The sequence below is a fragment of the Carlito syrichta genome, unplaced genomic scaffold (assembly GCF_000164805.1).
Source record: "Carlito syrichta isolate Samal-C Ts95f unplaced genomic scaffold, Tarsius_syrichta-2.0.1 Scaffold296499, whole genome shotgun sequence".
In the NCBI taxonomy this organism is placed as follows: Eukaryota; Metazoa; Chordata; class Mammalia; order Primates; family Tarsiidae; genus Carlito; species Carlito syrichta.
In genome coordinates this window covers 466,861-486,456 of record NW_007240595.1, presented here as the reverse complement: position 1 = coordinate 486,456, position 19,596 = coordinate 466,861, and the positions used below count along the sequence as shown (strand labels likewise).

Genomic DNA, 19,596 nt, shown 5'->3' with positions numbered 1-19,596 from the left:
CTAGTCACAATAATGTAAACACATAAGACTGATTTAAATTGTGGTAAGACTATAATAAGGGTGTAGAGGACAGGGTAGATGTGTGTATAGTAGTAAGGGGAAGCAGGAAGCACTAAAACCTAGTTGCCAGTAGTAGGAAGTCAAAAGCTACCATCTAAAATGGTCAAATCAAGAAATAACCGTATATATATATCATTTTTCAAAATAAAAGGGGAGGAGAAGTCAGAAGGAAAAACGACTAGGAGAACTGAAAATTGTTGCCTTTGGAAAATGGGAAGAGGGGATGGGAAGTTATGAGACCCGGATAGGAGGCATTTCTTTACAAGATTGGTAGTAATTAAGTTTTTATGGCCAGGTATGATAGCTCATGCCTATAATCACAGCACTTTGGAAGGCCAAGGCAGGAGGATTGTTTGAGCCCAGGAGTTCAAGACAAGCCTGGGCAACATAGCCAGACCTTGGCTCTACAAAAAAAAAATTAGCCAGCTGCGGTGGCGTGCACTATAGTGCCAGCTACTCAGGAGGCTGAGGAGTCCAGGAGGTCGAGGTTGCTGTGAGCCATGATTGTGCCACTGAACTCCAGTCTGGGCAACAGAGTGAATATGTTGTTTTTATGTTATTCATATGTACTATTTTAACTCATGACAATTAAATGTAATAATTTTTAAAGAGCAGAAAAGAGCTCAGAAGTGTTACCTGCTTGACAGTCAATATCTTACCTGACTACTAAATCCAGAAGTTGTGAAAAGATGGGTTTTGTTTAGGTCCAGCCAAACTTTCTCCATAAGAGGAACGTGCCAAAGGATCTGCTTCCCACCCCCACGGCCACCGCCACTACTTCTGTTCATTTTCAGCTTGATGGCTGGACCTGCAGGTAGGCCGTCCCATGTCCCCCAGCCAAGTGCCCCCTTCTCCATTCATCTCTTCTACCATTATCACCGGCTGAGTCAGAAATGGAAGACTCAGTGGACACACAAACAGACAAGTTGCCGTGCTGAGCTAGAAGCTGCCAGAGTCTCATCTCATTCCAGCTATTCAAAAGGAAGGGAACTGACAATCATTGACCACCCACTCAGTCCCAGGCACTGGACTCAGGGCACTTTGGCATACTATTGCCTCAACTGAGCATCCTGATAACCCTAAGAGGTAGATTTTATTGCACACATCTTAAAGAAAGACCAAGAGACGGAGGCTCAGGGCAGTTTGCCAAGTCTCACGGCTAGTTGAGGCTGCATTAGGACGTTAACCTGATTATTCTGACAGCTTGCCTGGTGCTCTCCGCATAATACCCGAGGTCTTGGGCAGTGACTAAGCAACAGTAGTGAGTGAGGAACAGACACGCACCCTGGCTTCACCTAGGTGAGCACTAGCTGCTCACCTAGTCCAGCTGGTCTGAGAGCATATGGCCCCCAAGATCAGGCCTGATATAATAAACTGGGGAGGGAAAGGACCAGTGGCAGTTGCCACTGAGGGGAGCAGAGGCACCTACCCATAAGCAGTCGCCGTTTCACCCGTTTATCCCCATCCGCCATGGATGTGGCATTGCTCTCTGTCACCTCCAGGGCGGTGTCCTCTCGCTCTACAAGAGAAGTAAAAGAACACAATTCTCAAACTGAAATGAACCAAATTATTCATCCCCTGCACAAATCCAGACACGAGAACAATGTAAGACATGTGACTCTGCTCACTCCATAAAAGTGTGTTGTAACGAGGCTCTGCAGGAAGCACAGTATGTTAAATGACCGCAGATCCTTAGTGAACATTAAATGTGGGAAAGATTTGGAAATATATTGCACTAACCAAAGAGACACTAGCGAATGCACACTTCAGATTCACACTGGGACAAAAAGAACCTTAGGCCTAGAAGCCTCTAAAATGAAGCTAGCAAGGGATATGCCCATAAAGGGCAGGGGAGGCATCCCACTGGAAATACGCAACCCTTGCTCCTGTTGACTGTCAATGTTGCTGCATCATCAACAGACAGCTAGCTCTAGCTTCGTGTTGCTCTGACCCCTTGGGATGTGTTGTCCCAGTCTCCAGAATACTAGTTTCAGAAGCAGCCTAGGAACAGCTTTCTAAGGCGAGAAGGAACAGCCTTCTAAGGTCTCACAGGGAGTGAGGGACCATCACCCCAGGCCTAGACCTCTCCCACTGCATCACGTGAAGCATCACAAGGCATCTGGTGCTAAACAACATCAAGGATGAGGGTTAGGAATGGGCACCCTCCTGGTGCAGGGGTCACCACTCACCAAGGCAGCTCCGCCCATCTGTATGCATCTTGTACCGTGGATGGCAGCTACACTCTGGGCCATCAGCTGTGTCTTCACAGGAGTGCTGGCACCCACCGTTTCCATGGTTACAGGTCACTGAGAGCAAAATGAATCAATACATAAAGCACTGAAATTTCCACAACCAGGGCTGTGTTTGCTCCAGAGGAAATCTGATTTTCATTCTGCAAGGATTTGAGCACCTAGTACTCATCAGGAATTGTGTACAAAAGAGAGAATTCTGTTTCAGACCCTGTCCTTGTCTGTGTAAGCAGAAAGTCACCATGCAAACTGCAGAAATGCGGAAACACAGGTTTGAACAAAGTCACACAGGAAGACAGAGACGGGAGAGTGGGACAGATTTTCATTATTTAAAGGGAATTATCCCAAGAGATTCTAGACCACTGCTTTACTCTATCTAGAGGAGTTTGCCTATTAATACAACTGTACCGGGACTTTAGGAAATGCTACAGCACTTTATGTCTGGAATAAACACACAATATTTAATTTGTACATATATGTTAGAATTTCTCTCATTAGAATTCATCTGGATTAGTTAAAAGGGAGGATAATCAGAGGAAATGATGACTCTGCACACAATTAATGTGACACTAACCAGTAATTATCAACTAGGGGTGAATGCATTGATGATAGGCCAAAAAAAAAAAAAAGCCAACTACAAAACTATCTACTCATCAAACTGTTAATAGCAGTTACCTCTGGCAAAGGAAATGGGAGGGGGAAACTACATGTTTTCTTTATACACTTTGTGGAGTGTTTGAATTCTTACATAGGTCTTTGTAATTTTTCCAATTTAAAAGAACTAATTACATATTTGTGATGCTCTATGATTATAGCTATGTAAAAATTGCATGTGCCTATGAATCACAACTAAATAGGAATACAAAAAAATTGAAACAGCTGGTTATAGAGTGGAATTCTGGATTTTGTTTTTTCTTTTCCAATTTTTCAAATGTTATAACTGTTATTTGAGCATTGACATCTTAAAAACATTTAACATTCCTAAAAACAAGTTTACGAGGCCAGGCTTGGTGGCTCAACCTGTAATCCCGCTCTTTAGGAGGCCGAGGTGAGTGAATTGCCTGAGCCCGCGGGTTCGAGACCCGCCTGGGCAACTTGACAAGCCCTCATCTCTACAATAAATCAAAAAATTAACCAGGTGTGGTAGCACACGCCTGTAGTTCCAACTACTTGGAAGGCTGAGGCGGAAGGATCGCTGGAGCCACTGCACTCCCAGTCTGGGCAACGGAGTGAGCTTCAAACTCAAAGGGAAAAAAAACCAAAAAACAAGCTTACGGTTGTTTTACCTTCAGCAATTATGCCCCTGAAAAACTGTGAAAGGCTGAAAGTCTCACTCCATAGGTAAATCTTAGAGGGTTTGGGTCCTCTTTTTGAAGATCTGGAGGCAAGACAAGTGGTCGCCAAGCTGCTCAGCCCCCTGGTGGCCCTCAGGGACACCCTTACTTTGAGAGGCCCTTAGAGCCTGTCAGAACCTGTTGTTTGAGTGTGATGGTGGCACCAGCCCTTGCTTGGCAGGTCTGGAGGCTGCGCTCCGCTTTGTGATGGAGACAATGGAGTGAAGTCCCTCACCTGCGAAAACTGTCTCCTTATCTCTTGACCACTAAGGGCTCCTCACTGTAAACCAGCATCCCCAGCAAACTGCAGGGCTCTTCTGTTCATGGCTTTGGGAAAAGTTCCTAAAGGGAAACCTCGTGTTTTCTCTGGCATAAATAGTGGTTTAGGAACACCATTAATTGCTAGTTGTTTCCTATTACCCGCTGGAGTTTTGTTACTACAATCGTGGTGTGGCAGCTGTGTCCAGATTGTGCATACCATTCATTCGCCCATTCATTAAACAAATGTGTACTGAGCACATCCTGTGGTAGGCACCGGGGAAGACTGAGAGGAAAAATGAGACAAGGTCATTGACTTGGGGTGGCTCATACTCGGGGAGACAAAAATATAAATACACAATTTGACCCAGAGCTATAATAGAGGGAAAAACAAAATGCTGTGGGAGTCAAAATACAAAATGGCTGCCCTGTCTGAGGCTACCTGGGAAGGCTTCTGAGGTAGAATATCACAGTGATTAAGAGCACAGTTTCAGAGTTAGGGGGATCTAGGTTTGAATACTATTTGTCACTCCCTATGTAACTAGTTGCTTTACCTGCTCCACAATTTTCCCAGCTGGAAGTGAGGATAGGCCGGGCGCGGTGGCTCATGCCTATAATCCCAGCACTTTGGGAGGCTGAGGTCAAGGATAATAATACTTAGCTCATAGGGTGGTGCTTTTAAGAATTAAATGGGATATGGCATATCTTGGGACAAGCCTTTGCACATAATAAATGCTCCCCCCAAAGGTAGCTATGATCCTTATTAGAAATGTAGCAGGATATTGAAGGTTGCATGAGAGTCCACCAAGCCAGGAAAGGAGGAGAGTTTGGGAAAGGCGTGGAGGCATCAAGATATGGGCTGTTCTCCAAAGGCAGGGAGTGTTATATTTGGGGGAAAGAGGCAGATGAGGATTATAAAGGAGGAAGGGTCAGCTTGCAAAGAGCTGTGGTTTCTAGATAAGGACATTTGATTTTATTCTGTGGGAACCCGGAGACTTGCCCCTCTCAACAGTCACGCTCCTTATTCCTGAATTTCATTTCCTTTGGATTGGTTTGTTTTAAAATATCATTTCCCTTCCCTACAGAAGACTCCCCTTCCACATGAACAAGCCCTTGGTAGAGGTCAGTATCTCAGGTCAGCTGCCTTCCCTGCTGCTGCTGTTTGTCCCGGGCAGTGGTGTTTCTGATGGTGGGCCGTAGAACACAGCCTCTGACGGTTCTGTTCATGGGTGTGTACCAGTCCATACTTACAGATGCAATCTCTCTGGTTCTTGGCCAGCTCAAAACCAGGCCTGCACTCACAGGCGACGCTGCCTCTCGGGGCCTCCTTACAGATGTGACTACAGCCGTGATCCTTATTCATGCAGCTCAGGCCCTCTGCAAAATAGTGGCATGCAACAGACAGGTGACTAGACTGTGGTCAGAATCCTGGGCCCATGGGAAGCTGCAAGGGACTAAGGGCTGGACTACAGACCTGTCTGCCTGGGTCTCCAGCAGTCCCACATTTGAAAAGTATATGTCATTAAAATCAAGCCAGGTCAGTGAACAGAGATGTGAACACTTTTTTCTGTCATATAAGAGATATGATGTTCGTGACCTGCCTGGGCAACTTGGTGAGACCTCACCTCTAAAATTAAAAAAAAAAAAAAATGAGCCAGGCGTGGCAGTGTGCGCCTGTAGTTCCAGCTACTCGGAAGGCTGAGGCAGAAGGATCGCCGGAGCCCAGCAGGTCGAGGCTGCAGTGGCCGGGAGCAGCCACTGCACTCCAGTCTGGGCGACAGAGTGAGACTCCAACTCAAAAAAAAAAAAAAAAAAGAGAGATACGATGCCTCAACTCTCTTACAGAGGTTGCAATAAACTGGAGCTCTCTGTTAGGCGTGGGATCAGAGCCTGCTGACCCCAGAAACTGATACCTAGACTTATGATTTTATTCAACAGTAGAATAAGAATATAAGGAGAAAAGGAGAATCTTCATAAGAAAATTTGCAGATAGAGTGATAAAGATTCTGGCCAACCACAGTGACTCACGCCTGTAATCCCAGCACTTTGGGAGGCCAAGGTGGGAGGATCGCTTGAGCCCAGGAGTTCACCTAGATGACATAGTGAGACTCTGTCTCTAAAAAAAAAAAATTTTTTTTAATCAAATATTAACTGAGCCTGGTGACACCCACCTGTAGTCCCAGCTACTCAGGAGGCTTAGGTAGAAGGCTCATCTGAGCCCAGGAGGTCGAGACTGTGGTGGGCTATGATTATGCCACTGCACTCCAGCCTGGGTGACAGAGTGAGATTCCAGCTCAAAAAAATTTCCCAACTTTTTACACATTCTTGAAGATAATTTTCAGATAACTTCAGCCCTCCTCTGCACCCCCACCAAATCCACACTTTAGAGGTGAGTGTGACTGCTGCATTTTGGCATCACCACAAGGACCACCTGTCCAGGGATCTCTCTTATGTGACCAACCTCAGTCCCTTGGCCCCTCCTTCAGCAAGCAGACTCAGAATATAAACCTCTGATACACAGTGTCATACAACAATGGGGGGAATGGGGGGAGAGAGAGAGAGAGAGACCTCATACATGTGGTTTCCTTTAGCTGTTATATAATTATTTTTAGGTATACTGTAAATTTCTATTAGGCCCAATCCTGTAGTAATGGGGGTGGGAAGTGGTACAGATGGTTATGTTCCTGGATGGTTTAACGTGGCATTTAAATGATGGGCACTAGCTAGGTAAACACCCCTGTGGTTTACCAGCATCCTGCTTCATCTCAAAACCAGCTCTTGGAGAACTTGCTGCCTGCCAGACCCCCAAAGGAACTATTATCACACCCAAGAGTATTTTCAAGTCATTGTCTCAGTTTGTATTGCACGATTAAGTGCCCATTGATATTGATGTGTTGCTTCTTTGGATTTGTGCAATGCCCTTCTGAAACACCTCTAGTGGGGGGGACTTGGTTCTGATTAGCTCTCTACTAACAAGACACTTTCTAGTACTAGAAGTGGCACTGTTTTAAACATGAGCACAAAAGGGCTTTATTCAATTTCTCCAGGCTCCAACACTTTTCCGCATTATGCCTCTAAGACTTTAGCCAACAGGTTCTAATGAAGTCAAAAATCCCTCTCCAACTCTCACTACAGAGCTGTCAAGCTGTGCTTGTCTGGAACAATTGTTTTAATACAAACAGACGCCATTCCTATTCCAAAAGACAGTGTGCTAGTTAATATATCCCCTACTCTCTTGAGTCTCTGTTAAAACCATCTCGCTTTTTTATCTGACAGTTATGAGCGGCTTGCACTCCAGCACTCGGTCTGCTGAAAGTTGCTGGGATTCATTCCTCCATGCAGAGGGCCGCTGTCAATGAATACAGAGAGAGGTTTGTACTGGAAGGGTGGAAAAGCTTTCTCTTGTTCTAGCTGCTAATTTCTGAAGAAGTTATTTGCTCCCTGGCACGGGAGGTGAGAGCTGCCTCCAGAAGCAGTGTCCTGAGAAGGCCCAGCAAGTGTTGCGTTTGTCCTTGGGTCAGCAGAGCATTTGAAATAACCAGCACTTGGGGGTCAATATCACAGTGCCCAAGAAGAGATGGCAGTAACACCTGGAAAGTACACCCCCCAAACAGGCCAGCTGCTGCTGCTGCTTCCCTTTCACTGTTTACAAGTCTGTTAAGACATTTGCAAAGTGACCTTTACTGCCTCAGAGTAACTCATTTACACAAGAAATATTTCCTAAGAACGACTGTGTGCCAGATGCCATTGTGACACATAGAGAAGTTGTCACTGGATGTTATATCCTATCAAGCTAGACCTGAAGTTACCAGGAGGTAATGGAAGTTTAAATAGCTTTGGAAATGCTGATGGCTTTTAAAGCGGTGACGCCAAAGCCTTTCATAGTACCCTGACTCAGAACAAGACACCTGCAAGAGGAAGCAGATGGATCTGGCCCAAATGGCACCAGTCCAGCAATGGTCCTATCTCCCCCACAAACTGGCCTGGTAGTCATGTCTAGGACTGTTAGTTCCAGGGAGAAACAGCTCAGAAACACTGGAAATGTCCCCATTCTAGTGCTTCCAGGCTCAGGGTTCCACTGAAGAATATTTCCAGAAATAGTATAAAAACATGGCTTGTATGGCAGGGTCCGGTGGCTCAGCCTGTAATCCCAGCACTTTGGGAGGCTGAGGCAAGTGGATTGCCTGAGCCCATAGGTTCGAGACCAGCCCAGGCAACTTGGCAAGACCTAGTCTCTACAATAAATCAAAAATTAGCTGGGCGTGATAGTGTGCGCCTGTAGTTCTGGCTACTTGGAAGGCTGAGGCGGAAGAATCGCCAGAGCCCAGCAGGCTGATGCTGGGGTGGCCATGAGCATGCCACTGCACTCCAGCCTGGGCGACAGAGTGAGATTCCAACTCAAAAAACAAAACAAAACAAAACATGGCTTGTGAACTGGGAGGGAAAAATCACATTACATGGGAAACAGGTCCTGTCTCTTTTTCACCAATGTGACACCTTCTCTGCTCCCCTGAGAAAGCAGCAGTATACCATCTAAATATTCTCAGAGCAGACAAAACAAGAGAGGAATGCTCATTTTGAGAGCCTGAGCACCCGTGAATAGAAACAAAGGCAAGCTGGGGGTGTTGTGTTTCTCTCCAGCTTACCCTCATTATATGGGTGAAAACACACGGTCTCTTTATCAGTGCTTTGAAGTTTCTAAGGATTTTAAAAAATTAACATCTTGCACTTTCCATCAGAATCAACTATTATGATCCCCTATGTCAAAGAACACCTAGTAAATAATTATTAAAAACAACAACAGCAGCACTAGTAAATACTAGCTTGTAGTGTTACATTCTTTTAATCATTTTTAAGGTATCAGCTGTGGGATTTAAGGTCTATTTTTATGCAGTTTCTAAGGGTTTACTATGTACACCAGGGAGGAAATCCTAGAAGAAAACTGTTTACAGGCTGTTCTATTTGAAGAATGAAAACCGTAGGATGAAAAGGTTCTCCGTTACAAATCACTAGAATCTGTTGGCTGACACTGCCATGAATTTGCCAAGCAATCAGGTTGAAACGCAACAGAAAATCACACAGGGCGCTTCCAGACCACAACTCAAATTCTTGGATTTTGGTTTTAGTTCCAGACAAATGTGTTCATACGCTTCAGGGGATCCAGGAATGTCTGAATTGGAGGAAATCTAGAAAACACAGTTTGCAGAAAGGGACTGCGATTATGTTTGCTTCTGTTATAAAGAGCCTGTGTCTCTAATCAGTCTGGAGGGCCTGCAAGAGGAGGCAGCAGGGCTGAGTCAGGACTCCAGAGTTGCAAGGAGAAGAGGTAACCTTAATTGTCACCAGCTACTTTGTAAGTGGGTAGGACCCACTCTGGAGGTGCTCAAGTGATGGTTTTACTGCAGGTTCTCCCTCTCTCCCCAGCTGCCTGCAGAGAAAGTCAGAGTGACTTCCCAGGAAGCAGCTTTGAACAACCAAAAGTGGAGATGCCCTAAGATTTGGATCCCTCTATGCCGCTGGCATCTTAATTCATACCTAGCTTGAGGTCTACTGTGTCAGACAAGACTGCAATGCACATCTAAGGCTCCAGAGAACCCCGTGGGAAAATGAAGTGTGCTGTTACTTAATCAAGGGCCATGCCTGGCATAAGATAAGAAATCCACTGGCCATACCACCCTGAATGCACCTCATCTCATCTGATCTCAGAAGCTAAGCCAGGTCAGGTCTGGTTAGTACTTGGATGGAAGAAATCCACCCAGTTAAACAGCCAGGGTTGGTGGCTCATGCCTGTAATCCCAGCAGGCTGAGGAGGGAAGACTACTTGAGCCTAGGAGTTGGAGGCCAGCCTGGGCAACACAGGGAGACCTCGTCTCTACAAAAAAAATTTAAAAATTAGCCAGGCATGGTGGCATACACCTATAGTCCCAGCTACTCTGGAAGCTGAGGTGGAAGGATTGCCTGAGCCTAGGAGGTTGAGGCTGCAATGAGCTGTGATCATGCCACCTCACTCCAGCCTGGGCAACAGAGTGAGACTCTGATTAAAAAAAAAATCCACCCAATTAGAGCCAGTGTGTGTAACTCCCCTGACCCAAACACTGGGAATGAACAGAATCGGGATGATGATAGGCAGCAAGCCCACTGGCCTTGAGTGGTCTCTCTGACAATTTTCCTTAGTACCCAAACAAGTATTCTAGTTAGGTATAAAGTATGAGCCATCATCCTTGGAACATGAGACCAGAATTGCCTTCAATGAGGAAACCCTCGGAAAATCATTAACACCATGATTAAAGCAATCAATCTACAAATTTGCAATTAAATAGCAGAACTTAAGATGATCTCATTTTTAAGTTATGGAAGTGAATAAGTAAAACATGCCAAAAGCAGTTAATAGTCTAACATTTAGGGCATTTTTCCTAATATTTAGGGCACTTAAAAAAAAAAGCAGAGAAGAATTAAAAAGATGGCATTCATTTAAAAATAACTGATTGGCCACATGTACTTAATGTCTTCCTCTCCCAAAAATCCACTAAAGTAACAGAGGAATTTTAAAAAGGCATAAACTCAAAGCAAAGACAATCAGAAGAGAAGAGTTTTCTGCAGATTTATAGAGGAATGGCCAATGGTGACTTGGGTAAAGGAAACCACAGCACAGAGAGCCCAAGGCCAGGGAGGAAGACCTTCAGTATTCAAAAATACAAAAAAAGAAAGGGCTAGAGCTAGCTTGGAGCTGAAAACAGCAATTCATTAAAAGTCTCCATGAGAAGGCTCCAGCCTTCTCTCTGCCCACCCAGAGCAAGGAGCAGGCTTACACTGGTGCTGTGGTTTTCAGCATCTTTTTGAAAAACTTGGCAGATCATCCATTATATCGCTCCTGAGACATCTAGTCATGTTTGAAATGTATTCTATTTAAAGATTAGAATCAGAGAATGCGAGACTTTGAAAGGACCTCAGAGCTCACTCAGTCCAAAGCACTTATTCTGCCAGGTGAGAAAGTTGAAGCGAAAATAATTTGCCCACGGTTACTCAGCAGTGGAGTCTAGTCTTGTCCTTAGGCCTCCAGTCTTTCTATACCCTGTGCTTCCCCTCTAAAGTCATTGAGTGTGTGTGTGTGCACATGTGTGAGTGCATGCACGCACACGGGAGGAGGGTATCAGATGTGACTCTGCCCCCGTCCACAGCAGAGCAGAGGTACCTTCCGAGCGGTGAATACACGTGTGCTGATTGTCACTCAGGAAAAACCCCTCCTTGCAACGGCACTCGTAGCTGCCCATGATGTTGACACAGGTGTGCTGGCAGCCACCATTGTTCTCCAGGCACTCATCCACATCTGGAAGGAGAGAGGTATTAGCCTTTGCTTTGATGACTATTTCAAATACCCCCACCCCACTGGCAGCTCAGGGTCTCCTGCTAAGCAGAGATGAGGTCCCTCTTCATGTCCCTGCATCACAGAAACTCTCAGAATTGAAGCCAGTGAGGTTCACAGGCGATTAACCCGGCCCTCATGGGTCTGGGGCTCACTTGGCCAGGCCCACCCCAAGAACACGAGATGATCAGTTCAGTACACATTTATCAAACATTTTCTCTTTCCCAAGCACAGTGCTGGAATCCACAGTAAAATACAGATGAGGAAGATAAAATTCCTTCCCTCTAGGAGCATGCCCTTCAGTAAGAGACAAATATACAAATTATTCTGAGATAAGGTAAAAGGTGATATGAAGGAAAGAGATGTCACATCTGGTTGTGGGGATTCAGGATGGGTTTTAAGAAACAGCTGATGAAAGATGGGCCCTTAGGATTGCTGCAAATATAAAGCAGGAGAGAAGGGATTGTGGGAAGAAGAGAGAGCATGAGCAGCAGCACGAAGGCTGGGGAACTCAGGGTATATTCAGAGGCCAGTGAGTCATCCCACATGGCTGGAGCACAGGGCACATGGAGGGAAAGTTACAAGAGACACTGCAGGGAAAATAGACAGGGTCACACTGCCAGGATCCTGAATACCTACTTAATTTGGGAGGCAGCTGGGAACGACTGGAGTGGGGAAACATGGTCAGGCCCTCACTTTGGAAAAATGAAGTGGCAGCTGAGGATAAGACATAGGAAAGGGGAACCATGGAAAGCCTGGGACCCAAAGCAGGGACAGGGACCCAAAGGGACCCAAAGCAGCCACAGTAGGCACTAGCGGGAGATAGACCTGGGGCTGGTAGGGGGATGCCAGCAAGCCAGACACAGAAGAAACGCCTGCAGGACCGGGAGCCTTGTGGGCTGTGGGGTGGGACACTGCTAGAGGACAGAAAGTTCACACGGAGGCCTTCTGGAAAGGAAAAAGGAGGAAGACCAGTGTTGGGTACAGAAATGAGAATGAAGATATGGTTGTCCACCCACCCCCAGGGCAGGGAGGTGATGTGTCTGAAATGTGCAAATTCACGGCTGGGCTAGGCAGGCAGTGGGAAACCTGAGTGGGTAGCTTGGAAGAGAATCTGGTGCTGTAAGCACAGCTTTGAAAACCATTTACTTGTTGCCTGAGAAAGTAGTGGATGACGATGTGAGAGCCAAAGGCAGGAAGGAGTGTGGGAAGGGAGAGAAGGAGCCGATAGGAGACAGCCAGAGGTAGAATTCTGGACAATGTCAGGCAGGGAGGAGGTAGAGAAGATGGCAGGAGCCCCAGGAGCCTCTGGCAAAGGAGTCATCAGAAAGACAGGGAGGGAGGAAGCCTTCTGCCATACCCCCGAGGGCAGCCTTAGAAGACCTTCCTTCCACTACGTCCATAATGCCCTGTGCACGCCTGTATTAATACACTCATTTTGAATTTTGAATTTTGAATTCTCAAAATTCTTTACTTACGCATCTCCACTAGACTGCAAACTCCTTGAGGACAGAGATTTTTGCTTTAATTAGCACAGCCCTGGAATTCAGAAGGTGCTTATTAACTGTTCAATGCATGAACAAACAAGCAGGATAGGGCCGCATCACCACCACAGCCAAAGAAGAGAAACTTCCAGAAAAGTCTCAGACAACAAAGACTCAAGGAGAAGGCTGATATAAAAGCAATTTATTTTCTCTAGCCTAATTTCTCATATGCCTATCAGTAGCTCCTGGGCGTATCTGTAATGAGAAAATTCACATTTAAATATCTGTTATCTGGTTTCAAGCTTCAGATCTTATAGTCATCTGTCCTCCCACACTACTGAGCAGATGCCTGACTAAACTGATGGGACTCAAGCCATCCCCTAAAGCATAACAAACTTGCCCTTGTCTATGCCAAAGGGTGAAGGAAGCACATTCCAGAGGACGAGCCGTGCTGGAACACACCTGGCCTGGGTGTTCCACAGTGAGGACTCAAGTGAGCAGGAGAGCTGTTTCCCTGAACACCAGCTCCTGGATTGGTTGTGAGTGAAGGCGTGCTCCCCTCTTACCTACCATGCTCTCGCTCCACATTTAACCCATGATTTCTTTTCTCTGGAGCAATCAGAAATGTGTCCTTAAGCTGGGTGATGCACTCTGATTGGATAAATACAAAAGTGGGCTGGGCATGGTGGCTCACGCCTATAATCCCAGCACTTTGGGAAACCAAGGTGAGAGGATTGCTTGAGCCCAGGAGTTTGAGACCAGCCTGGACAACACAGGAAGATATCATCTCTACAAAAAAATTAAAAAATTATCCAAGCATGGTGGTGCACTCCTGTAGTCCCAGCTACTCGGAAGGCTGAGGTGGAAGGATCACCTGAGTCCAGGGAGTTGAGGCTGTGGTGAGCCATGATCATGCCACTGCACTCCAGCCTGGGGCAACAAAGTGAGACTCTGACTCAAAACAAAAACAAAAAAAACTCTAAAACTGTGGGTGTTCACATACACAAATATCTATCACTAGGCTGGTAAGCCTCTCCAACCATAAAACAGTGGTTCACAGTCTTGGCTACATGTTAGAACCCCAATGCCTTCCAGAGATACTGATACAACCAGTCTTAGATAAAACCTAGACAAAGGTGTTTTTAAAACTCAGGTGATTGTGATGTATGCCAGGGTTGAGAATCACTGCTACAAAGCCAAGTAGCTATGACGAGGTCCCAGACACTCCACAGATAGAAACTGAACACAGATGGGGCAATCCATGTGGAAGATCTGCCTCTTGTTTTTCAGACTTGCCGATATTCAGGATCTTGGAGCTCACTGCATTTAGTGCCAGAGCTCAGTGGTGTTTGTACTCTGTACCTTCTGGTTAATATATTTGGAGCAAATGTGTGGTGAGGGGCCCAAGGAGAAGTCTGGGTTCTGAGCTTCTTTCGTGCCACAAGTGCTTCAGCCCTTTCAAGTATAAATGGCGGAGAAGTCTCTATGTGTGCTGGTCCTGCTCTTCAAAATTTTCTCATGCTCACCTTTTGAAGAACTCTTATCTCCTTCAGAAATATTCAGTAGATGCTCAGAGTCTTTCTGCAAGACAGATCCTTGCTACCAAGTCCATAAAGAGACCCCAAGGAGGAGAAATGGAGATATTCTTCTGAAATATCTGTGCTATTGGCTAAAGTAAGAAGAAACTCCAAGCCTTAGGATTTCTGAGCAGGTCTATACTCAGAACCACTCACCCAACCCTGTTCCAGATCCTTAACCCCTGGATGGTTCAGCTTGTGCTCTTAGGAAGCTCACACTCTGCCACCCACCTCCCACCCCAGACTAAGGATTAGAGCACAACAGTAATGACTGAGTGTCCCATCAGACATGAATCCTCGAAATGTCACTGTTGGCAACTCAAAGGGAAATTTTCCCCAGAAAGTGGTAAAAAAAAAAAAGAAAACCTCAATAAATTATACACTGAAAGTGATTTCACTTTTCTGGGTTTTTAACTAATTTCAAATTATCTTTGCTCTCAGGATTGTCTCTTAAATGTGTCTTTTCGTGGTACTGACTTCCTAGAAAGTCTGCAGAGTCTTCAATCAAGTCTTGCTGACAGCTTGAAAGGTCAAGGGGTCTATTACCCAAAGCTTGATCTCTCTCACAGGGCATAGACATCCTCCGGATGAAGTGCCAGGTGACACTGAGATGGGATAAAGGTCATATAAAGCTTAAGTCCCAAATGGACATACTCCCCTCCCCTGCATTTCTGCTGTACCATTTCTAGTTTCTCTTATGCAGATCTCAAAGCATTTACTCAAATGGCCATTCCTACCACATCATAAAGGGACATCTGGGCTGGGCTCGGTGGCTCAGCCTGTAATCCCAGTGCTTTGGAAGGCCTAAGCAAGTGGATTGTCTGAGCCTGCAGGTCTGAGACCCGCCAGGGCAACTTGGCAAGACCTCATCTCTATAATAAACAAAAAATTAGCCAGGTGTGGTAACGCACGCCTGTAGTTCCGGCTACTTGGAAGGCTGAGGGCGAAGGATCGCCAGAGCCCAGCAGATAGAGGCTGTGGTGGCCGGGAATGTGCCACTGCACTCCAGTCTGGGCAACGGAGTGAGACTCCAACTCAGAAAAAAAAAAAAAAAAAAAAGGGACATCTGAATAGCTGTCCCCACAGAGCCAGGGCCTGGCTCAGGCTTAGTTGACCAAGTAGACATCAGTAGGTCAGGCATAAGAAGGGTTGTAAGTGTCAAGTGCCATACGGCTCCCATGTTCTTCTGTACAACTGGTAACACCAACCTTAAAAAAAGCAAACCACAAATACCTACCTGCCAGGTGTGCTGTATCCTCTAAGACTATCCAACACTCAGACCATCCAATTGCCTGCTGTTTCTAAGTTCTGTTTTATTCCTGGCATAAGGAATCAATGTAAACAACACTCTCTAATTCAGGGACTAAAACTCCAACAGATGTTTCTGTTTTGTGAAATACTAGGAAGAGGTTCATGAAAGTTTTCTGTTTGTTTTCTCTCGCTTTCAAGAAAAAAGAGGGGGGTGTCTTTCTGGCTGTGACCCCAGCACACATTTGGAGACTTCAAAACAAGGAATTTTTCCTAATTCCAGAATAGAGACACTTAACGGCATTTTAAAAAAACGGTGAAGTCAGAATCCTTTCAGCACAAGACCAAATAACTTAAAGGTGACAAACCAATGCCAGAGAACCAATAAATAGTATGTCCACCCATCTCCTTACACTAATGGGAGATCTATATTATAAATGATCACACAGAAATGGAAACATTTTACCTGATTTTCTTTTATGGAGTCTAATTTCCAAGAGGACAAAAAACACAAGTCTCCGATCCCCTTTTTGTTTCCATGAATAGGTTTTCACCAAAGGAAAGAATGCTAGAGGGTAAATAAAGGAGAACTGCCCTTTCCAAATGTTTTCCTTACCAAGACAATTATGACCATCATGAGCCAACATGAAGCCATCAAAACAAGTGCAGCGATAATTGCCTGGAATGTTCAAACAGTCATGGACGCAGCCTCCATTGAGTTCGTCTTCACATTCATCGATGTCTGAGGAATAAAACAGAAGTAAACTAGACAAGGGCTGTTTCTCTGATATAAAGATACATGCATTTATCTTTTAACTAGCCATTCCACTTCTGGGACTCTACCCTGAAGATACACCTCTCATGAGAGGAATACGAATATGTACACGGTTATTTATTTACTACAGTATTGTTTGTAATTACAAAATATTGAAAACAACCTAAATTCCTATACATAGAAGAATAATTTAATAAGTATGGTACCTCTACTCCATGGAGTACAATGCAGCTGTAAAAAAAATACAAACCTCCATGACCTGACTTGGAGTCATTTCTAGGATATACAATTAAATTAAAAAATCAAAATGCAAATAATATCTGTAGTATGCGATCTTCATGTAAGAAATAAGGGGATATAAAAACACACAAAATTTCAGCACATCTTTTTGCAGAATTTGACAAGCTTACCCTAAAATTTATGTGGAAATGCAAAATACTTATAGCCAAAACAACTTTGAAAAAGAGTAAACTTGGAGGACTTTAACTTACTATAAAGCTACAGTGATCAAGACAGTAGGGTACAGGCATTAAGACAGATATATAGATCAATGGAACAGAATTAAGAACCCAGAAATAAATCCTTATAGCCACTTGATTTTAAACAAAAGTGCTAAGGTAATTTATTGGGAGAAACACTAATCCTCTCAACAAATGGCACTGGAATAATTGAATATCCATATGCAAAAAGAATCCCTTAAATTCTTATCTCACACCACACAAAAATCCACTCAAAGTGGATCAGAGACCCAAATGTAAGAGCTAACACTAAGCCAGGCTCGGTGGCTCAGCCTGTAATCCCCCGCCTTTGGGAGGCTGAGGTGAGTGGATTGCCTGAGCCCACGGGTTCGAGACCCACCTGGGCAGCGAGACCTCATCTCTACAATAAATAAAAAAAAAAAATTAGCCGGGCGTGATAGCGTGCGCTTGTAATTCTGGCTACTTGGAAGGCTGAGGTGGAAGGATCGCCGGAGCCCCAGAGGTTGAGGCTGCGATGGCCGGGAGCGGCCACTGCACTCCAGTCTGAGCAACAGAATGAGACTCCAACTCAAAAAAAAAAGAAAAAAGAGCTAACACTAGAAAGCTTTTCAGAGAAAATATATGAGAAAAATCTTTAAGACCTTAGATTGGGTAAAAATATCTTTGTTGAGCCGGGCTCAGTGGCTCAGCCTGTAATCCCGCGCCTTTGGGAGGCTGAGGTGAGTGGATTGCCTGAGCCCGCGGGTTTGAGACCCGCCTGGGCAGTGAGACCTCATCTCTACAATAAATCAAAAATCAGCCGGGCGTGGTGGCGCATGCCTGTTATTCCAGCTACTCGGAAGGCTGAGGCGGAAGGATCGCCGGAGCCCAGCAGGTCGAGGCTGCGGTGGCCGGGAGCGGCCACTGCACTCCAGTCTGGGTGACGGAGTGAGACTCCAACTCAAAAAAAAAAAAAATCTTTGTTACAACACCAAACACACAATCCACAAATTAAAAGTCAACAAATTGGAGTTTATCAAAATTAAAAACTTTTGCACATCATTAAGAGGAAGACAAACGAAGACAGTAGGGTACAGGCATTAAGACAAGGTGCAGTGGCTCACACCTATACCCTTAGATCATTCGGAGGCTGAGGCAGGAGGATTGCTTGAGCCCAAGACTTCAAGACTAGTCTGGACAATATAGTAAGACCTCATCTCAAAAAAAACCAAATTAAAAAAAAAAATTCCATTGCGTGTACCACATTTTGCTTATCTATTCATATGTCAGTGTGGACACTTGAATGTCTCATACCTTTAGGCTATTGTGAATAATGCTATGAACATGGTGTACAGATATCTCATCAAGACTCTGTTTTCCACTTTTGGGAGGGTTTATACTCAAACGTGGAACTGCTGTATCACATGGTAATATTATTTTTGATTTTTGGGGAGCTACCATACTTTTTCCCACAGTAAGTATAACCACTTTACATTCCCACCAACAGTGCACAAGGGTTCTAATTTACCCACATTCTCGCCAACATTTGTTATTCTCCGGGTTTTTTGATAGTAGCCATTCTCATGGGTGTGAGTGGTACCTCCATTTGTAGTTTTGATGTTCATTTCTCTAATGATTAGTGATGTTGAGCATCTTCTAATGTGCTTGTTGACCAATTATACATCTTCATTGGAGAAATATTTATTCAAGTCCTCGGCCCATTCTTGAATTTGTTGTTTTATTTTTGGTGTTGAGTTTTAGGAATTCTCTATTTTTCAAATATTAATCTCTTATCAGATATATGACTTGTAAATATTTTCTCCCATTCTGTGAGTTGCCTTTATATTCTGTTGATATTGTCTTTTGATAAACACAATTTTTAAATTTTCATGAAGTCAAATTTGTCTGTTTTTTTCTTGTGTCGGTTGTGCCTTTGGTGTGATATCTAAGAAAGTATCACTTTGGCAGTTTCTTAAAAAGTTAAACATAGGACCAGGTGCAGTGGCTCATACCTATAATCCCAGCACTTTGTGAGGCCGAGGTGAGAGGATTGCCTGAGCCCACGGGTTCAAGACCAGCCTGGGCAACTTGGTGAGACCTCATCTCTACCATAAATCAAAAAATTAGCTGGGCGTGGTGGCGCATGCCTGTAATTCCAGTTACTTGGAAGGCTGAGGTGGGAGGATCACCTGAGCCCAGCAGGTAGAGGCTGTGGTGGCCATGAGCATGCCACTGCACTCCAGCAGGGCAACAGAGTGAGATTCCAACTCAAAAAAAAAAAAAGTTAAATGTAAATTTACCATATGACCCACAATTCCACTTCTAGGTATATACCCAAAAGAAATCAAAGACTATGTTCATACAAAAACTTGCACGCAAAGCAACATTACTTATAATGGCTCAAAAGTAGAAACAACCTAAATGCCTATCAACTGGTGAATGGATAAAGAAAACATAGTATATCTACAAAATGAAACACTATTCAGCAATATAAAGGAATGAAATGCTGGTACAGACTACATCATGGATACACCTCAAAAGTATTATGCTAAATGAAAGAATCCAAACACAAAAGACTATATATTGTACGAGTCCACTTATATGAAATGTCCAGAAAAGGCAAATATATAGACACAGAAAATAGATTACTGGTTGCCCATGGGTGGGCTGGGAATGCAGATTAGCTGCATATGAGCATGAAAGATCTCGCTGAGCCAGGCTCGGTGGCTAAGCCTGTAATCCCGTGCCTTTGGGAGCCTGAGGTGAGTGGATTGCCTGAGCCCGCGGGTT

The 19,596-nt window shown here is 44.7% G+C and overlaps 1 protein-coding gene across 1 annotated transcript in view; it reads right to left on the bottom strand.

The window, feature by feature from the left end:
• Window positions 1-19,596, bottom strand: part of SCUBE2 (signal peptide, CUB domain and EGF like domain containing 2) — a 98,013-nt gene that overhangs the window by 49,791 nt on the left and 28,626 nt on the right. The window contains exons 5-9 of the mRNA XM_021710650.1: window positions 16,190-16,315; window positions 11,094-11,228; window positions 5,153-5,278; window positions 2,250-2,366; window positions 1,490-1,579 (exon numbers count right to left, since the gene is read on the bottom strand). Coding sequence (XP_021566325.1) covers window positions 1,490-1,579; window positions 2,250-2,366; window positions 5,153-5,278; window positions 11,094-11,228; window positions 16,190-16,315 — 594 coding nt within the window. The remainder of the gene's footprint in view (window positions 1-1,489; window positions 1,580-2,249; window positions 2,367-5,152; window positions 5,279-11,093; window positions 11,229-16,189; window positions 16,316-19,596) is intronic.